This window comes from Bombyx mandarina, chromosome 17 (assembly GCF_030267445.1).
Source record: "Bombyx mandarina strain Sakado chromosome 17, ASM3026744v2".
In the NCBI taxonomy this organism is placed as follows: Eukaryota; Metazoa; Arthropoda; class Insecta; order Lepidoptera; family Bombycidae; genus Bombyx; species Bombyx mandarina.
Window position 1 is genome coordinate 1268704 of NC_143223.1, and position 15765 is coordinate 1284468.

General features: G+C 36.6%; 1 protein-coding gene across 3 annotated transcripts in view; it reads left to right on the forward strand.

The window, feature by feature from the left end:
• Nucleotides 1-15765, forward strand: part of zip (myosin heavy chain 10) — a 92028-nt gene that overhangs the window by 50550 nt on the left and 25713 nt on the right. For 2 of the 3 annotated variants that reach the window (XM_028176504.2, XM_089734183.1), the window contains exons 2-7: nt 8921-9077; nt 10337-10458; nt 13069-13092; nt 14054-14071; nt 14589-14681; nt 15092-15521. In XM_028176504.2, the coding sequence (XP_028032305.2) occupies nt 8921-9077; nt 10337-10458; nt 13069-13092; nt 14054-14071; nt 14589-14681; nt 15092-15521 (844 nt within the window). The remainder of the gene's footprint in view (nt 1-8920; nt 9078-10336; nt 10459-13068; nt 13093-14053; nt 14072-14588; nt 14682-15091; nt 15522-15765) is intronic. The other variant, XM_028176507.2, reaches the window with a different exon arrangement.

The window sequence follows — 15765 nt, forward strand, 5'->3', positions numbered from 1 at the left end:
TCAAACCGAAACGCATTACTGCTTCACGGCAGAAATAGGCAGGGTGGTGGCACCTACCCGTGCGGACTCACAACAAGTCTACCACCAGTAAAAAGTCTTGCTTAAGAGGTCGATAATGGGCTAGTTCAATTTATTTTCTTTCGAACACCGTACACACCTTCCAATGTTGGTTGGTATGCGTTATATTACTGCTTTAGAATTCGTATGAAAATAGATGATAATGTGATTTGCAGGCGTCCTAAAAGACTTGGTTGGATTGTGTGAAAGGAGATATATACGTGAGAAGGGTCTGAAATGACGTACGGGACGTGTAGGTATATAGTGTGTGGTATATAGTATGGAACAAGAGGAGATTTTGCGCCTACCTCACATAGTGCGATAAGGGCAAGAAGTGGAAAACTGCTTTAGAATTCATATATTCAAATCGCAAAGAATAATTTTGCTTGTAAGCGTACTCGTTAAGTCATTAATGCGTCTAAAGATAAAATAAAAAGTAATTTCGAATAGGTATCGCAGAGTAATTGGGGTCAGAACGTGTAATGAACGCGAATTGTTTTTTTTTTTAATATTTCATTTTATAATAATGACAACGCAGCGATGATTTGTAATATTTATTTATTTTTCAATGCATGTCTTGTTCTAGTTTCGGTTCCTTGTTATGTTGATATTTTGTGATTCAAATTTGCTGATTCGTGTTTAAGATTACTTGAAAAATATCGTTTTGTTGTTATTACTAGTCTTGTTGGAGTTTCCTTTCAATCAGTCTTATTTAACATCCGAATTATTTGGGAAACAACGAAGTTTATTAACTGACTATTTTTATATAGTGATGCGTTAAATATTCAATCTCATATATTTCATTTAGATTGTCTAACCACATCGTACAACGAAGTTCACGTTCGATTTCCGAGCGAAGTCATTAGTTTTATTAGGTACTAACTGACCTGGCAGACTTCGTAGTGCCTCAATCGATCAGTAAAATACCTAAACTTTTGTATAAAATAAACCTAAAACAAACAAAAGGAATCCGTCCGACGGGGGACACATCAAAGGAAAACAAAGTTCTTATTTTTATTTATATATTATAATTCCGAGCATTTTCATATTTATTCACCTTTTAAACATTCTCTGGACCTCCACGAATAATACAAGACCAAAATTAGCCAAATCGGTCCAACCGTTCTCGTCGTTTTAGCGAGACTAATAAACAGCAATTCATTTTTACATATATAGATAGATAGATATTGTAGTCTTGTTCTTATCTTGATTCTTATATGAGTTTCTTTAGTACGTATTACTTATCGGGAAATTGTAACCTGGGGCTATTGAATGTGAAACGATAAACGTTAACTTACATATTGATTCAATAGCAAAACACACAGTAGTATTATCTGTTTGTTCTGCTCCTATTACATCGATCGTTTTGCTAATGGCCATTGGTCGATAGTGGATTGCAAAAGTCGTAATATAATACTGACGATTATCCTGAAGTATTTATACTTATTTTGTTATAGGAATCTTAGTTACCCAGTAATTCTTAAGTTAGCAGGCTGACAGATGCCACAATTAAACGTTAGCGCGACGAAGAAACCGAACTAAGAGATTAAAGTGCATAGTTCCAAATCTCCAATATAACAACTTGATGTTTAAACTTCATACGTAAAAACATAAAACCCTGCAACTTTGATGGTTTCTTATGAGGCTCTACAAAGGAATCTTGCCCGGTCAGTGAATTCCGAAAGCATGCGTTAGTCACAAGGTCTAAACGGACTTGGCAAACGTACGGGTCAAACGTCTTATGATGTGTCATGACACGTCGAGGAAAGGTTCGCTTTGAAATATTACCTGTTTCTATACTTAAGCTTTATTACCGCACATATTTTAAAATGTTTTTACATATGACGAGACCAAGGTATTGAGAAATGTGGCGATCTATAGTATAAATATGTATAATAGGTACATTCGTTATACAGTTCTAGGCACTATGAGAGAAGTTTTTTGAAACAAAGAACGTTAATACGGAATTGTTTTACCTGAAGATAAAGTTTGAGTAAGGCCTTTAAGAACCACCGCTATCAGATTGTAATTAATGTTCTGAGGGCAGATGGAACGAAGCCACTTAAAAAGTTTCTGGGGCACTGAAAGTGTTTTTTTGGCCAATAATGGACAAATAGTCTAGTAGTTGACAAGACCTACTCAGTAAATAGTGCTCGAAAGACTTATGTACACCAATGAATACTGTCATAAAATAAAATAAAAAAAACTAGAACGCATTAAAGCGCAGTCGCAAAGCATTATCAAGGCGAGCATTAGTCGTGCCCATGTACGGTATCGGATTGACATGACCAAACACGGTATGGTGACCCGTGGAAACTGTGCCGCTCTGGTCTTTTTTGTACCTTTCATAACTAGTCGCGTGACCGTTGCGACAGCCTTTACGATTTCGTGCACCGGCCTGTCGGCGACATGTGGTCCGGAGTGATAGATGATTGTTGAAGTGGCCTTATGGTCACATAAATTACTCGGGTTCGAGTTTGGTTTGTCGGTTGTTCAATATGCTTCATTGTAGTGAGGAAGTACGTTCGAGGAAGGTCGCGAATGGCAACATGTAGTGGGTCATAATCGAGTTTAAACCAATGTTTTGGGTATGACCTCATGTGTTAGGTAGTTGCGTATTTATGAAAGAATCAAACCGCAACAAACAGCTCTGCGTAGCTTGTTGCTCAAATGTCCAATCTTCATACGACTTCTATATTCAGTGTATCATTCTTCTGCCCTTCTCCCAGTAACCTGGGGTCGGCGCAACATGTTTTCTCCTTCCATACTCCTCTATCATATACCATTTCTTCGCCCACTCCCCTCTTACACATATCGTCTCTCACGCAATCCATCCCTTTTTTCTTAGATCTACCTCTTCCTCTAAAACCTTCCTCATTCGTAGTTAATAGTGTATCTCGAGTGCAATGCCATATTTTTCTGCAAACCAGATCTGAAGAGAGTCCGTAGCGATATAGACAGCGCCTTGCCCGTACACCTCTAGGGTTGATGCTGTTCACCATCTATTTGTTCAATTTTTTCATGTTTATTTTTAATGACAATCAGAAAGCCACATCAAACTAAATCATATGGCTGATTGATGACAACATCGAATTATAAAATTTCATTTTGACATTAACGGCTAACTTTACTAAAATCACAGACGTGTAAAATTTGTTTTTTTACTGATTAAAAATATATAAAAAAACATTTAGATAACTCTTTATTATGTATGTAGTTAAATATAATTTGAGTAATCTATTCACTTTGCAGAACGAAATGCGAAATTCTTATTCAAATGTCTTTATCTAAACACGGAGCCGTTTTCGCGTATCCATTATGGGTTAATTTCGTTTATTTATTTATTGTACAATTAAAGTAAAAGAAAACCTGTATTCGAACACGTTTTTATTGTTTTGATAGTGATCGAATATCCTAAGTGGAATTTGGAATTTGGAAACCGGCTTATTCCAATTATTTACTCTTGAATTATTTTATTATTAACATAGGTGTCCGCTGAGAGAGAGTGATAAGACTTCGACCGTATGTTCCAAGGTGGACGTTTATATTGTGATGTCCATGGGCTTCAGTGGTTACTGTACAAGGGGGGCAGCGAGCTGGTTTACCAATTTAGCTTAAAAAGATGACTTATCTATGGCAATTGTTGGTCGTTAATAACGGGGCACGTAAATAAATAGTAGAATGTACTGGAATATTCTCGTATCTTGCGAATATATTATTCAAACATAACCTCATGAAGTCCGCTGTCATCAGGTCGTGCGTGAAATAGCACGTGGCGTCCTGCTGATTAATTCAATGATTAGCGGCCAGTACAAAGCGAGTATGATGCATATCAATTCCACACATCACTCTACTTAGAATTATCAGTTTACGATTTCGTCTCGTCCTACATCGGATTACTGTGCGCCTTCATATTTGTTTAACTTTTGAACTCTTACGTAACGTAAACATTAGTTTAGTACTTTATACGGACGGTTGATAGTGAAGCATTTCTGTTTTATTTTTATCGCTTACATGGGTGAACGAGCTCACGGCCTTCCCGTGGTTAAGTGGTTACCGAAGCCCACGGACATATACAACGTAAATGCCACCACCCACCTTGGGATAAGGTTTAAGACACAATTGAAAAGTATAACGGCTACCCCGCCCTTTAAATTGGAAGGCATTAGTGCTTCGTGACATGAGATATAAGTTCTAAGGTCTCAGTATAGTTACACCGGCTGCCCCACCCTTCAAACCGAAACGCATTACTGCTTCACGACAGAAATAGGCAGGGTGGCAACTCTTCTCCTATCAACCTGCGAGTGTGGATTCAGCAAACGGACTTTTATTAGTTCACAATGAAAGCCACAAGTGCTTGGAAATGCACACGGAACAAAGGGCTCGCTACGAACGCCAACAGAACTAATAAGGATTTATTCTCGTCTTGATTCAAGGAAGTCATAATGACTTTCTCCGCTGCATATGTTGCGTATTAAATCAGCTAAACGAGTGTACGTTTCTGAATCACGACCCTTAGTGTTTGTCCCCTGACTGATACGAAATTATTTGTTTTTGTTTTTTTGAATTTCTTGTTCATGTTATGCCCTCCACTTTCTTTTTCCTACCTAAGCTGATACCCTGGGGGCTATATCAGCGTAACCTTAACTAGTAGGTGAACTCACGGGGCTTAAACCTGACGACGTTGCTAACACGAACCTTAGCAAGAGCCGTGCTTCGCAGAATCTACCACCGGACCGGAAACGCGACCCACTGAGAAGATCCGGCGACAAACTCAGTGGGCTGTGTCTGAGGGTTAAACCGGAGTAATGCTAACTAACACTGGCCGTAGCAAGAGCAGTGCTTCGCAGAATCTACCACCGGATGCTCTCCACAATGCTTGCTGGAATGTATGACGTGGCTCGAAACTACAATATAGGTTAGGAATTGCCCTTTGCGTTTTCGCAGTGCCAAATTATGTCCCAATTCCAAAGGGATTTGAAAAGCATGGTCAGTTGGAGGTAGCGACCTTGCTTCACATTATCAATGTCTATGAACTAAGTCATTACGATCACATGGACCATCTACCCTCAATGGCAATAATGAATTTAGATTGAATTAAGATTGTTCGGTGTCCATATAAAATAGGTAATGATGGACACCTCAGAAAGGGATCATGTTTTGGAGTGTTTGTAATGATATACCGCCCATCTCGTTTCCAAGAGTCAGCGTAGCTCATATATACTATAGTAGCATACGCTAAAACACCGAATCATCGAAGATTTCATTGAACAGTAGCTACTGAACCTTCAATCACAATCAGTGCAGATTGATCTATGCATCATGCAAAATACGACCTTCTGACCGAATTTATATTTTTTAAATCTGAGCTCAGAGTCTTTGGGGTCACACTGACCACCGGGAATATTTACAGTTAAAAAGTATTTTCTTAACTTCAACATAATTTCGTTAATTAACGTATTTTTTAGTTTCCCGAAATTTCCATAAAGAAGGTATAATTATATGTAATGCAGCATAGTCCAATCGCTCCTGACTGAAATGTTAAATCTACAATACAACAGACAAACCGTCATATGACCTTTAATATTCATTAAGTTTCATTTTATGTTTTGTTTGTAATCTGCAGTTGTGGCTTTTGTGACAAATCGTGTCTGGCATCGCTCCAATCCAAATTATGATTTCATTCATAACGGTACAGGAATTTTTGTTTCGACTGCTCGTTAGTAAAGTAGCGTGTAAACTATTGGTTAGATGTAAATAAGTGAGAAATACTATGCTCGTTTTTTTTTTTACTTTTCCGAATTTATTTATGAAATAATTACTTTTTTTTGTACCATTGTATTTTTTTTAAGTGATTTTATCGCCTGCTAACGAAGAGCTTTAGGTCAAGTCTTACTTTAATTTTAATGAAAACTTTATATGAAAAATGATATTATGAAATGAAATTAAGCTCATTAATATGAAACATGGAATGAAACGAAATGAGATGAGATGATATATGGGATGAAATATAGTCTCAGTAAAATGGTGGTCATTTACTGAGACTTTTTCAGTGGACTTTTTGGAGGAGTCCGAGAAGTTACGTTCAGCGGCTTTGTTTAATTTTCCCACATTTGTGCACTTTCACAGATACTAAAAAGTTAATAAACCACTGTTATTACACATTGAAACCTGAAGAAACACTAAATAGACAAAATAAAACATATCCCACAACTTCACTCCTCGCGTTAACGCCAAAAAGTCTACCACTGTACTTCATTGGGTATTGAAGTCCACAAACATCTTGATCTAACGTCATCTACGTAGTGACCCGACCTTACTATTATTGAAATATAAAACGCTAGCGTGCTTAGAGCGAGTTTTATAACGTTCGCGATAGCGTAAAAGTTAACTCAAATTTGTATGGAGTTGGAACGTTTGTTTACGTTTGCCGCGGGCGCTGTTCCAACAGCATCATATTTGAGTTAACTTTTACGCTATCGAGAACGATAAAAAACACGCACTGAGCACACAGTACGCTGTATTAATGATTTTTTTAAATATAGATGTCGTTTATTTAAAAATAATCATGTGGTCTAAAAATCGTTGATGAATATTAATCGGTCGTGTCGTCTCGTGTAAACCACAAAAACAATTCATTTACATTTGAGAGAACAATTTTTGATAGCATCAATAACATAAACCGCAATCGGAAAACAATTCGTTAAAGACAAGAAAGAAGTTATTAGTTTTCTAAGTTAACGCGGGTAGGTTCTGTTAACTCGCCTAACGCGGGCGCGAAGCAATCATGGGTGCCCATTTAATGAAAGGCAAAGAATTATTGAGTTTTATGTGTGCCAGAAATGCATATGAGACTATAACAAATGCACGTTCAGAACACGAATACCATGTAAATTCCATATCAACTCTGATATAGTCAATTGAACTCAGATCTCGTGCTGCGGTAGTCTGGTTCATCAACACGCCATCGTATCCTAAAATTATCTATATAATAATACGAGAAGCAAAAACTTAGTACCCCTTTTTACGAAAATTGTGCGCACGGAGGAGTGTGAAATTTCCCACACAGAATATAGAGAAGGAGTGCAGAATGCAATTTTTTTTTTAAATTGTGCATTAATAATACATTAAACCAATACAAAAACATTACACACACTACCATGTATTTGACACACACATATATACTCCTTGTTTATTGTCAAACTTTTGTTATTGCTCAAAGTATGTGGCCCAATAATTGAGAATAGGTTAATATTGTTTATCTTTAATATTATTTGTTTATAGTGTAGTCTTGGCAAAATATGTGATTATAGAAATAGGCTTTGACAATAGAATCATAATACGAGTAATGTTCAAACTTATAATTTCAATTAATTATAGTCGAATTTCGACTACTGCGGGACCACTAGTATTCGTTATATTTCATTAATTCCTGTTATTGCGTTCGAAGCGTTGGTATTCAAGAACCGGTAACGTCAAATCACTTTCTTCACGGCCATCGAGTTATCAGCGCGCCGATCGTATACCACCATATCGACGACCGCCCGTTTGATAATGTATCGGATTACTATCGTCCAGCTTTATGTCATCGATGGATGACATGAGTCCTCACGGTCGGAAGCCTGTCAGGGTGTTAACAATATTTTGATAGACTCAGAAATGAGGAGTTCAGCAGGCGAACGAGACATGGTTAATATGATTAACGAGCAGTAATGCGTTTCGGTTTGAAGGGTGGGGCAGCCGTTGTAACTATTACTTGAGACCTCATATCTCAAGGTGGGTGGCTCATTTACGTTGGGGATGTCTATGGGCTCCAGTAACCACTTAACACCGGGTGGGCTGGGAGCTCGTCCAACCATGTAAGCAATAAAAAAAAAAGGGCTAAGACTAAAAAATAAGAAGGGGAGACCACACAAGGGGAACCATGCCTCGTTCTATTGTGCAAACTATGAATTAATTAATCGTTCACACTTCGAAGATTTGTATTAAATCTATCCGTAGTAATATATTTTTAAATATATAAAAAAAAAGTATAGCACTTCTATATCTATATCTATACTAATATTATAAAGAGGAAAGATTTGTTTGTTTGTTTGTTTCGAATAGGCTCCGAAACTACTGGACCGATTTGAAAAATTCTTTTTTCATTAGAAGCCGACATTGTCCCTGATGAACATAGGCTACTTTTTTTATATTTTTTTTATCTTTATATTTTTGGTTTCATGTGTGTTTTAATGTTTCCGAAGCGAAGCGAGGGCGGGTCGCTAGTAATTTATAAAGATTTATTGCTGTATTTCACTGCCGGTTACGATATTTCGAATTCATATGAGTCGATACGATAGCTGTGAGAATTTCTGTGGCTATGAATAATGTTCACTCCGGTAGATGGATGGTATAAAAAAGATGGTAATTAATTAATTTTGGTCTTATTAATTTTATTTATTAATCTGGCTCGTCCGTTGCTTACGTGTGCTATTGTTGTAAAATTTACAATCGACGATCTGACAACGATTATTTCTAAGCATCTTTAGGATTGAAACGTTTTTGATTATTTTGAGATATCATTGAATATATACTGGTGGTAGGACCTCTTGTGAGTCCGCACGGGTAGGTACCACCACTCCGCCTATTTCTATCGTGAAGCAGTAATGCGTTTCGGTTTGAAGGGTGGTGTAGCCGTTGTAACTATACTGAGATCTTAGAACTTATATCTCAAGGTGGGTGGCGCATTTACGTTGTCTATGGGCTCCAGCAACCGCTTAACACCAGGTGGGCTGTGAGCTCATCCATCCATCTAAGCAATAAATAAATAAATGAAATTGTGTAATATGATTTTAATGTTCCTTAATGTTTTTGTTCACAGACCTACTCTGGCCTCTTCTGTGTGGTCGTCAATCCGTACAAGAAGTTGCCGATATACACGGAGAAGATCATGGAGAGATACAAAGGAATCAAGAGGCATGAAGTACCTCCACACGTTTTCGCCATCACCGACACGGCGTATCGTTCCATGCTTCAAGGTATGATGACCTTGAGCAGGATAGTTTTTTTTAAATCGCTTCAGCATTGCTAGCATCGCAAACACATATCTTGTGTTTAATATTCGAATAGATATACCTAGATTTGGCCTAGTTCTAAGTTATTAAGTTTAAGTTAGTAATTTATAAGTTAGAAACTTATTTCTTTATAATTAACTTCACGCGTATAGTTTTCTCAGTCTTATTTAATTTTCTTGTTATGTGAATAATCCCTGTCGATGGCAGTCCCTTTAATATTTAATTAATATAATATTTTATGTTATGGAGAAACGAATCTTCGGTCCAAATAAAAAAAAAACCTTTTTGATATGAGAATCCAGAGTTTCTAAATAAATACAAAGCATACGTAGTCTGTAGAAGTTCCATAAATAATACAAAAACGAAAAGTTCGTGCTGGCGATCGTCCGACACCCAACGCAGACGTCCCATAACCCATAGTCTGGTATCATCAGTGCGCGGGGCCATCAGTGAACAATTAGGCAAACGAGTCGCTCGTAAACTGGTCTGCTTATCGTTCGACTCATGGACGTAACTTGTTTCTGAACTCAAACACGGTAAAGTCATTACCGATAATATTTTAGCAGTTTGTGCGTAGGTTGTTTTTTATTCTAATTTCTTTTTATTAACCCAATATCTACAAGGGCAATAAAATAAATTATAAAAATACCCAGTTCTAGACGTTTACTGGTCTATAGAAATCACAACTTGAATGCCGCTGCCACTTTGAGGTGGGAGTCCGAATAGCACTGTATTGCGGTCGTCCTTTCCTTCAGAACGAAATGGTTCAAGGAAGAAACAGAAATGTGGTAGTACCTCTGTCTGTGCAGGTTTTGAATATGGCCTACTAGTTAAATTAGGGGATAGTTATTAGCATAAAATAATTCCGGTCGAGGGGGGTAATGGACCGAATTATGTCGGATTCAGGTACCTCTAGAGAGGAAAAAGGAGACGAGGAGGGCAAAGGTCCTCCACCTCCCCCAATCCCTCGCAGGGGACTACGCCTTGTGCCGTAATCTCACCTGCTCATATGAAAAAGGCAACTTAAGTAGCGATAGTTGCGTTTTGATAAGTATCACCTGATTGCTGGTACACCCTTTCATGTAAAGTCTTCTGAGCATTCGTAGCGCTTAATCTGATCGACGAACCTTGCAGGTTTCGAGACGTGAGGAATGCTTGTAGACGGTTTGCCAAAAAAATAAAACGTAATTGTTTTCTGTAAACGCTCCATGTGGTTATTGCAGATCGCGAAGACCAATCCATACTCTGCACCGGAGAGTCGGGCGCTGGTAAAACGGAGAACACCAAAAAGGTCATACAGTACTTAGCGTACGTCGCCGCTTCGAAACCCAAAGGATCAGGAGCGGTAAGATATTCGGAGCCTCTTTTTTTCCTTTATCATATCTCACTTGTCAGAGTGGAGCCCACTGAGTTTCTCGCCGGATCTTTTCAGTGGGTCGCGTTTCCGATCCGGTGGTAGATTCTGCGAAGCACGATTCTTGCTAGGGTTCGTGTTAGCAACGTCGTCAGGTTTGAGCCCCGTGAGCTCACCTACTAGTTAACGTTCCGCTGAAATAGCCTCTCAAGGCTATCAGCTTAGGTAGGAAAAAAAAAAGTCAGAGTGGTCGTGGTCGTTATTCAGTACCATTGCAGTGGCCAGATGTTATGCGCCTTATTATCCGAAACCTTTACGGAATGCTAGGATAGTTTTATTAGATTTAAATCCTAAATTCAAAGCCACTCGCCCCTCTGAAATGGGAACACAACAGTCTAAATTTTGAAAAGAAGCAAGATAATTTAAATTATATTTATAAGTCTATTGCTGTCGCCCTGAATAAAACAAATAGGAACAATTTCAGTTCTTACTGAATAAATCTGGGTATTAAAGTCATAACCATAGTGTTATGTGTTAACGGTCGTCTGGTGTAGTGGTAAGTGACATGGTCACTACACAAGGGGGTCGCGGGTTCGAATCCCGCCAAGGGAAGATATTTGTATGATAAATATAAATGTCTTTTCCAGGGTTATGGATGTATATTAAATATATGTATTATATTATGGTGTATAATAAAAATCTTATATTTATATCCGTTAACTGGTACCTGTAACACAAGTTCTTTACGAACTTAGCACGGGAACAGTTAACGTGGCGTGATTGTTAGTAAATATTTATTTATTATTTATTTATTTATGTTTCCTCCACCAACCTGAAGTAATTTAAACTCTGAAGCATATTAATATGGTACTATATATTTTTTTGTCAGCGGTCACACGTTTATTGGTTTGACTATCGCATAAGGGTAAGAGTATTTTTGGAGAGCAAAACAGCTAGTTTGATGATTATTGCAAAAAAAAAAAAGTTCGGTAATTAGCCAGTCTTGTTCTTAGTTATAATGTGCTCACTGGTGCTAATTAATTGTAGATCAAATTCGATTCAAAAAAGATAAAAAATACGAAACTAGAGGGTTGACAACCCTGCTAGGGATTTTAGTAGGTACCAGTATCACGCTAGTCTCCTACCCAGGACTCAGAACCGTTAATCTATTTTGCTCACTCACTACTATATAAAGCACACATTATATATGTCAAGAGTTTTATAATTAAAAAAAAAAGACGCTAGATGTAGTAACCCTGATTAAATTGTTATTCAAAAACAAATTTTCCAAACTTTTTGATATTCGCGTTTTGTATTAAGATACTTATTTATTTACTAGCTGACCCGGCAGACTTCGTAGTGCCTCAATCGATAAATAAAAGACCTAAACTTTTGTTTAAGATAAACTTAAAACAAACAAAAGGAATCCGTCCGACGGGGGACACATCAAAGGAAAAACAAAATTGTTATTTTTATTTAATTCCGAATATTTTTATATTTATCTAACCTTTTAAACCTTCTCTGGACTTCAACAAATAATTCAAGACTAAAATTAGCCAAATCGGTCAAGCCGTTTTCATGTTATGTCGTGACAACGGAAAACGGGTTTCATTTTTATATATATAGATATTTGTATTTTGTTTAAATTCCGGCAATTCTGTCTAAGAACTTCAATGTTTCGTTATATTGTATAAATAAAACTAGATGAAGTGTCTTATGTTAGATATTGTAAAGTTCTATCAGTACACCTGCACTTGGAGGTGGCATGGTATAATATTGTACAGCACGAGAATTCTTTATCAGATGAAAAATATACAAGTGAAGCGATTAAATTATCATAGCATGTATTAATTAAATAAAATAATTGTGGCTTACAGAACAAGAAATCGAAATTGTCAAACTCAATAAGCAATAAAAAAAAATATCACACGAATAAAAAAGCTAGGCTTACAAAAACAATTGTATTATATCCGATAAAAATCAAATTACAAAATATATATGTAAGATTTGGAACAGCCACAATACTACGGTAGATCGGCAGACGAATTCAAGGTCCATCTTGTCCAAATTTGGTACCGGAGCGCATAGATATTGAATTTGGCACCCACCTCGAGTCACGAGCTTCTAAATTGTTATTAAGAGAAGATCTTCCACGGAGAAGGGGTGTCTTTGCTACTTAGACTGATAATCCGAATGTTCATGCTTGGAACTTGTAAATATGTATGTAAATTTATTTATAAATAGGTTAAATTCAAAATTGTGACAAATGTGCATTTTACACAATTAAAAATCGAAACAATTATGCTATGAATCTTGAGCCAGTATATTTTTCATCCGAAAAATCTTAAAGTAATGACTTTGGGGAATCGTAAAGACTATTAAAACACTTATATGGTTTCATTATTATTTTTTTAATTACAAAATCCTGTCATATGTTTTAGAATATGTACATATTTTTCTTTCCATATATTTAAGAGTCTTGATAAAGCCGTAAAAGTGTATATTTTCTCAAAACAGATTTTAGATTAAGTTTCCTTCCTACACAGAACTAATGAATTCTTTTATTTCTCTCTTGCTGACTCTCTCCGTTGCTGACACCAGGGACCGTCGCCACAGCTGATAATAGTAAGTCAAACACGTAAATATCTCACACACGCATGGCCTGAGTAAAACGGGCGCCAAGATCAGTCAAGAGACCAAATGAAAAAAAAACCGCCTAATAGGCTTGCTTGCCTGTAATACTTTGAATATGTGATGAATATTATATGGAATTATTTTTAATTTGGGTTATAAGATTATCTTCTGTTGTGAGTAAGGCTACATATCTATGCCTATGATTGTGTGTGGATATTTCTTTGTATATATGTACCTTTTAATGGTTAATAAATAATTTAAAATACCTTATACGACTAAAACGCAATAAAAAAAATCCACACAAAAACACAGATGCAATTAGTTGTTTTGTTTGTTTATCGAAGTGAGTTTTGTCAATCGTATCTTATTTTATTTTTTCATTTCAATCGAAATCCAAATAAAATTCATCACATATTGTTTCTTGATAACTATTTCTTTACTCATAGTATGTTATATTCATATTAATGACATGCGTGTTACTATTGTACATGTGGATATATTTTGGTTTCTATAAAAGTATTTGTGTTTTCTTACAATTTTTATTGGGGATATTCACATTTTCTCGATTGTGTTTGAACGTCAGAATCATATAACGATTATATATTATATACGCTAATTACAACACAAAGTTTCAATTAGTAAATTTGATTAACATATAATTATAATCCTTTGGTGTCCAGTCTATTCTCTAGCGTCTCTCAGTGCATTTAATGTCTACAATAGCAATAGTTATGCTTCAATTAAACATTAAGTTGCTCCAGCCTTTTAAAGGATCAAAGCCAATTGTAATTTGTAAGGGCATTAACTTTAGCTGTATATGAATAAGTCTGGTAGTTCATCCATTGTCTCTATAACCCATACGAATTTAGATCGGCTTCTTCATTTTGTATCACCTAATAACAGCTTTAATTAAAATTACAACCCTTGGTTTCATGCTAACTAAATAATGTAGAGTGGACCTACATACGAGGTAAACATTGATAGCGTATGACGTCATCGTTCCAAGTCTAGTTAGTGCTTCTGTTGCATCATTTATAGTCAGTTCCAGTTCAGAATCAGTGTATCTTACTGTTTCATAATTGGAAAACTGTAGTTTATTTGTTGCGTTGCGGTAAATGAGCGCGGAGTATTTATAGATTTGGAGATATTTATTTGTCCTTATATGACAAATTAAAGACTAAATATAAAAGAAATATAAAATCGATGCGTCGCTCTTGGCGGCTGGATTTTAATGAGAAATATTGTCATGGCGGACGTCGCTCGGTGACACTTTGACGTTCAGAAATTATATATTATTACTCTCACTTTCGTACCAATAAATGATTTTGAATGAATGTTTGAAAAACCCAAAGAAAATACATACCTTTTATATAATTGGAAAGTTAAGTAACTTTAAACCCTGAATGCTTTGTGATACTTCATTTATTAACATTGGGTTGTTGTTGCTCCTTATTTTGTTTTACTCAGACGATATTGTTTTCGTACAGGGCGAGTTGGAACAGCAATTGTTGCAGGCTAATCCGATATTGGAGGCGTTCGGTAATGCGAAGACGGTCAAAAACGATAACTCATCTAGATTCGTAAGTATCGGATAAAGTTATTTGCCGTGTAAATTTTTTGGTTTTAAGCTATGATTATTGTATTGAATACATGCTTTTGTGTTATTCTATATTGGAGGTTTTAATGTGAAAATTTGTAGATTTTTAGAAGATCAAGCAATTTGAAAAAAATATAATTGTAATAGCAGACTTTGCCACACGTTGCTGAGGCCTAAGGTTTTAAAACAACGTAAGAAATCGTATTGTTGTTAATTAATAAATATTGCGACCATTAATCGAAATAAAAACCACCCTATGACCCAAGTGTTGGAATAAAACATATATTTAAAAAAATTAATTAAAATAGGTTCAGTAGTGTCCATCGCGGACAAACAACGTGACACGTAATTTACATATATTAAGATATTATTAAAACTAGCGCTAAATTTCAGGGTAAATTCATAAGGATAAACTTCGACGCGTCCGGCTTCATAGCCGGTGCCAACATCGAAACGTATCTATTAGAAAAATCGAGGGCCATAAGACAAGCGAAGGACGAGAGGACATTCCACATTTTCTATCAGCTGCTGACCGGAGCGACCCCGCAGCAGAAGGCCGAGTTCATTCTAGAAGATGCGAAAAGCTACCCGTTTTTATCTAGCGGCGCTCTACCGGTGCCCGGCATCGATGACGCGGCCGAGTACCAGGCCACCATGAAGTCAATGAACATCATGGGCATGAACAATGAGGACTTCAATTCGATATTTAGGATAGTCTCGGCGGTTCTCTTGTTCGGGTCGATGCAGTTCAAGCAGGAAAGGAATTCGGATCAAGCCACGTTGCCCGACAACACCGTGGCGCAGAAAATCGCGCATTTACTTGGTGAGTTATGATCTTTTGTCTTGTTCACTGTCTTGGCATTGACGGCTGCTCAAATGTACTCAAACGTGAAATGATTACGTACCTATATGTCGTATTAGAATATGAATGCGAGCGCGATTACTTAAACGACATTTAGTTGATACGCATTTTTGATCCATTTTATTATACTATTGATCCGTCGCTCGCAGGATGTTTCAAATTTTAAAAGTCGTTAGTTTGACTAGGCGGTGTTTATATCAATTCT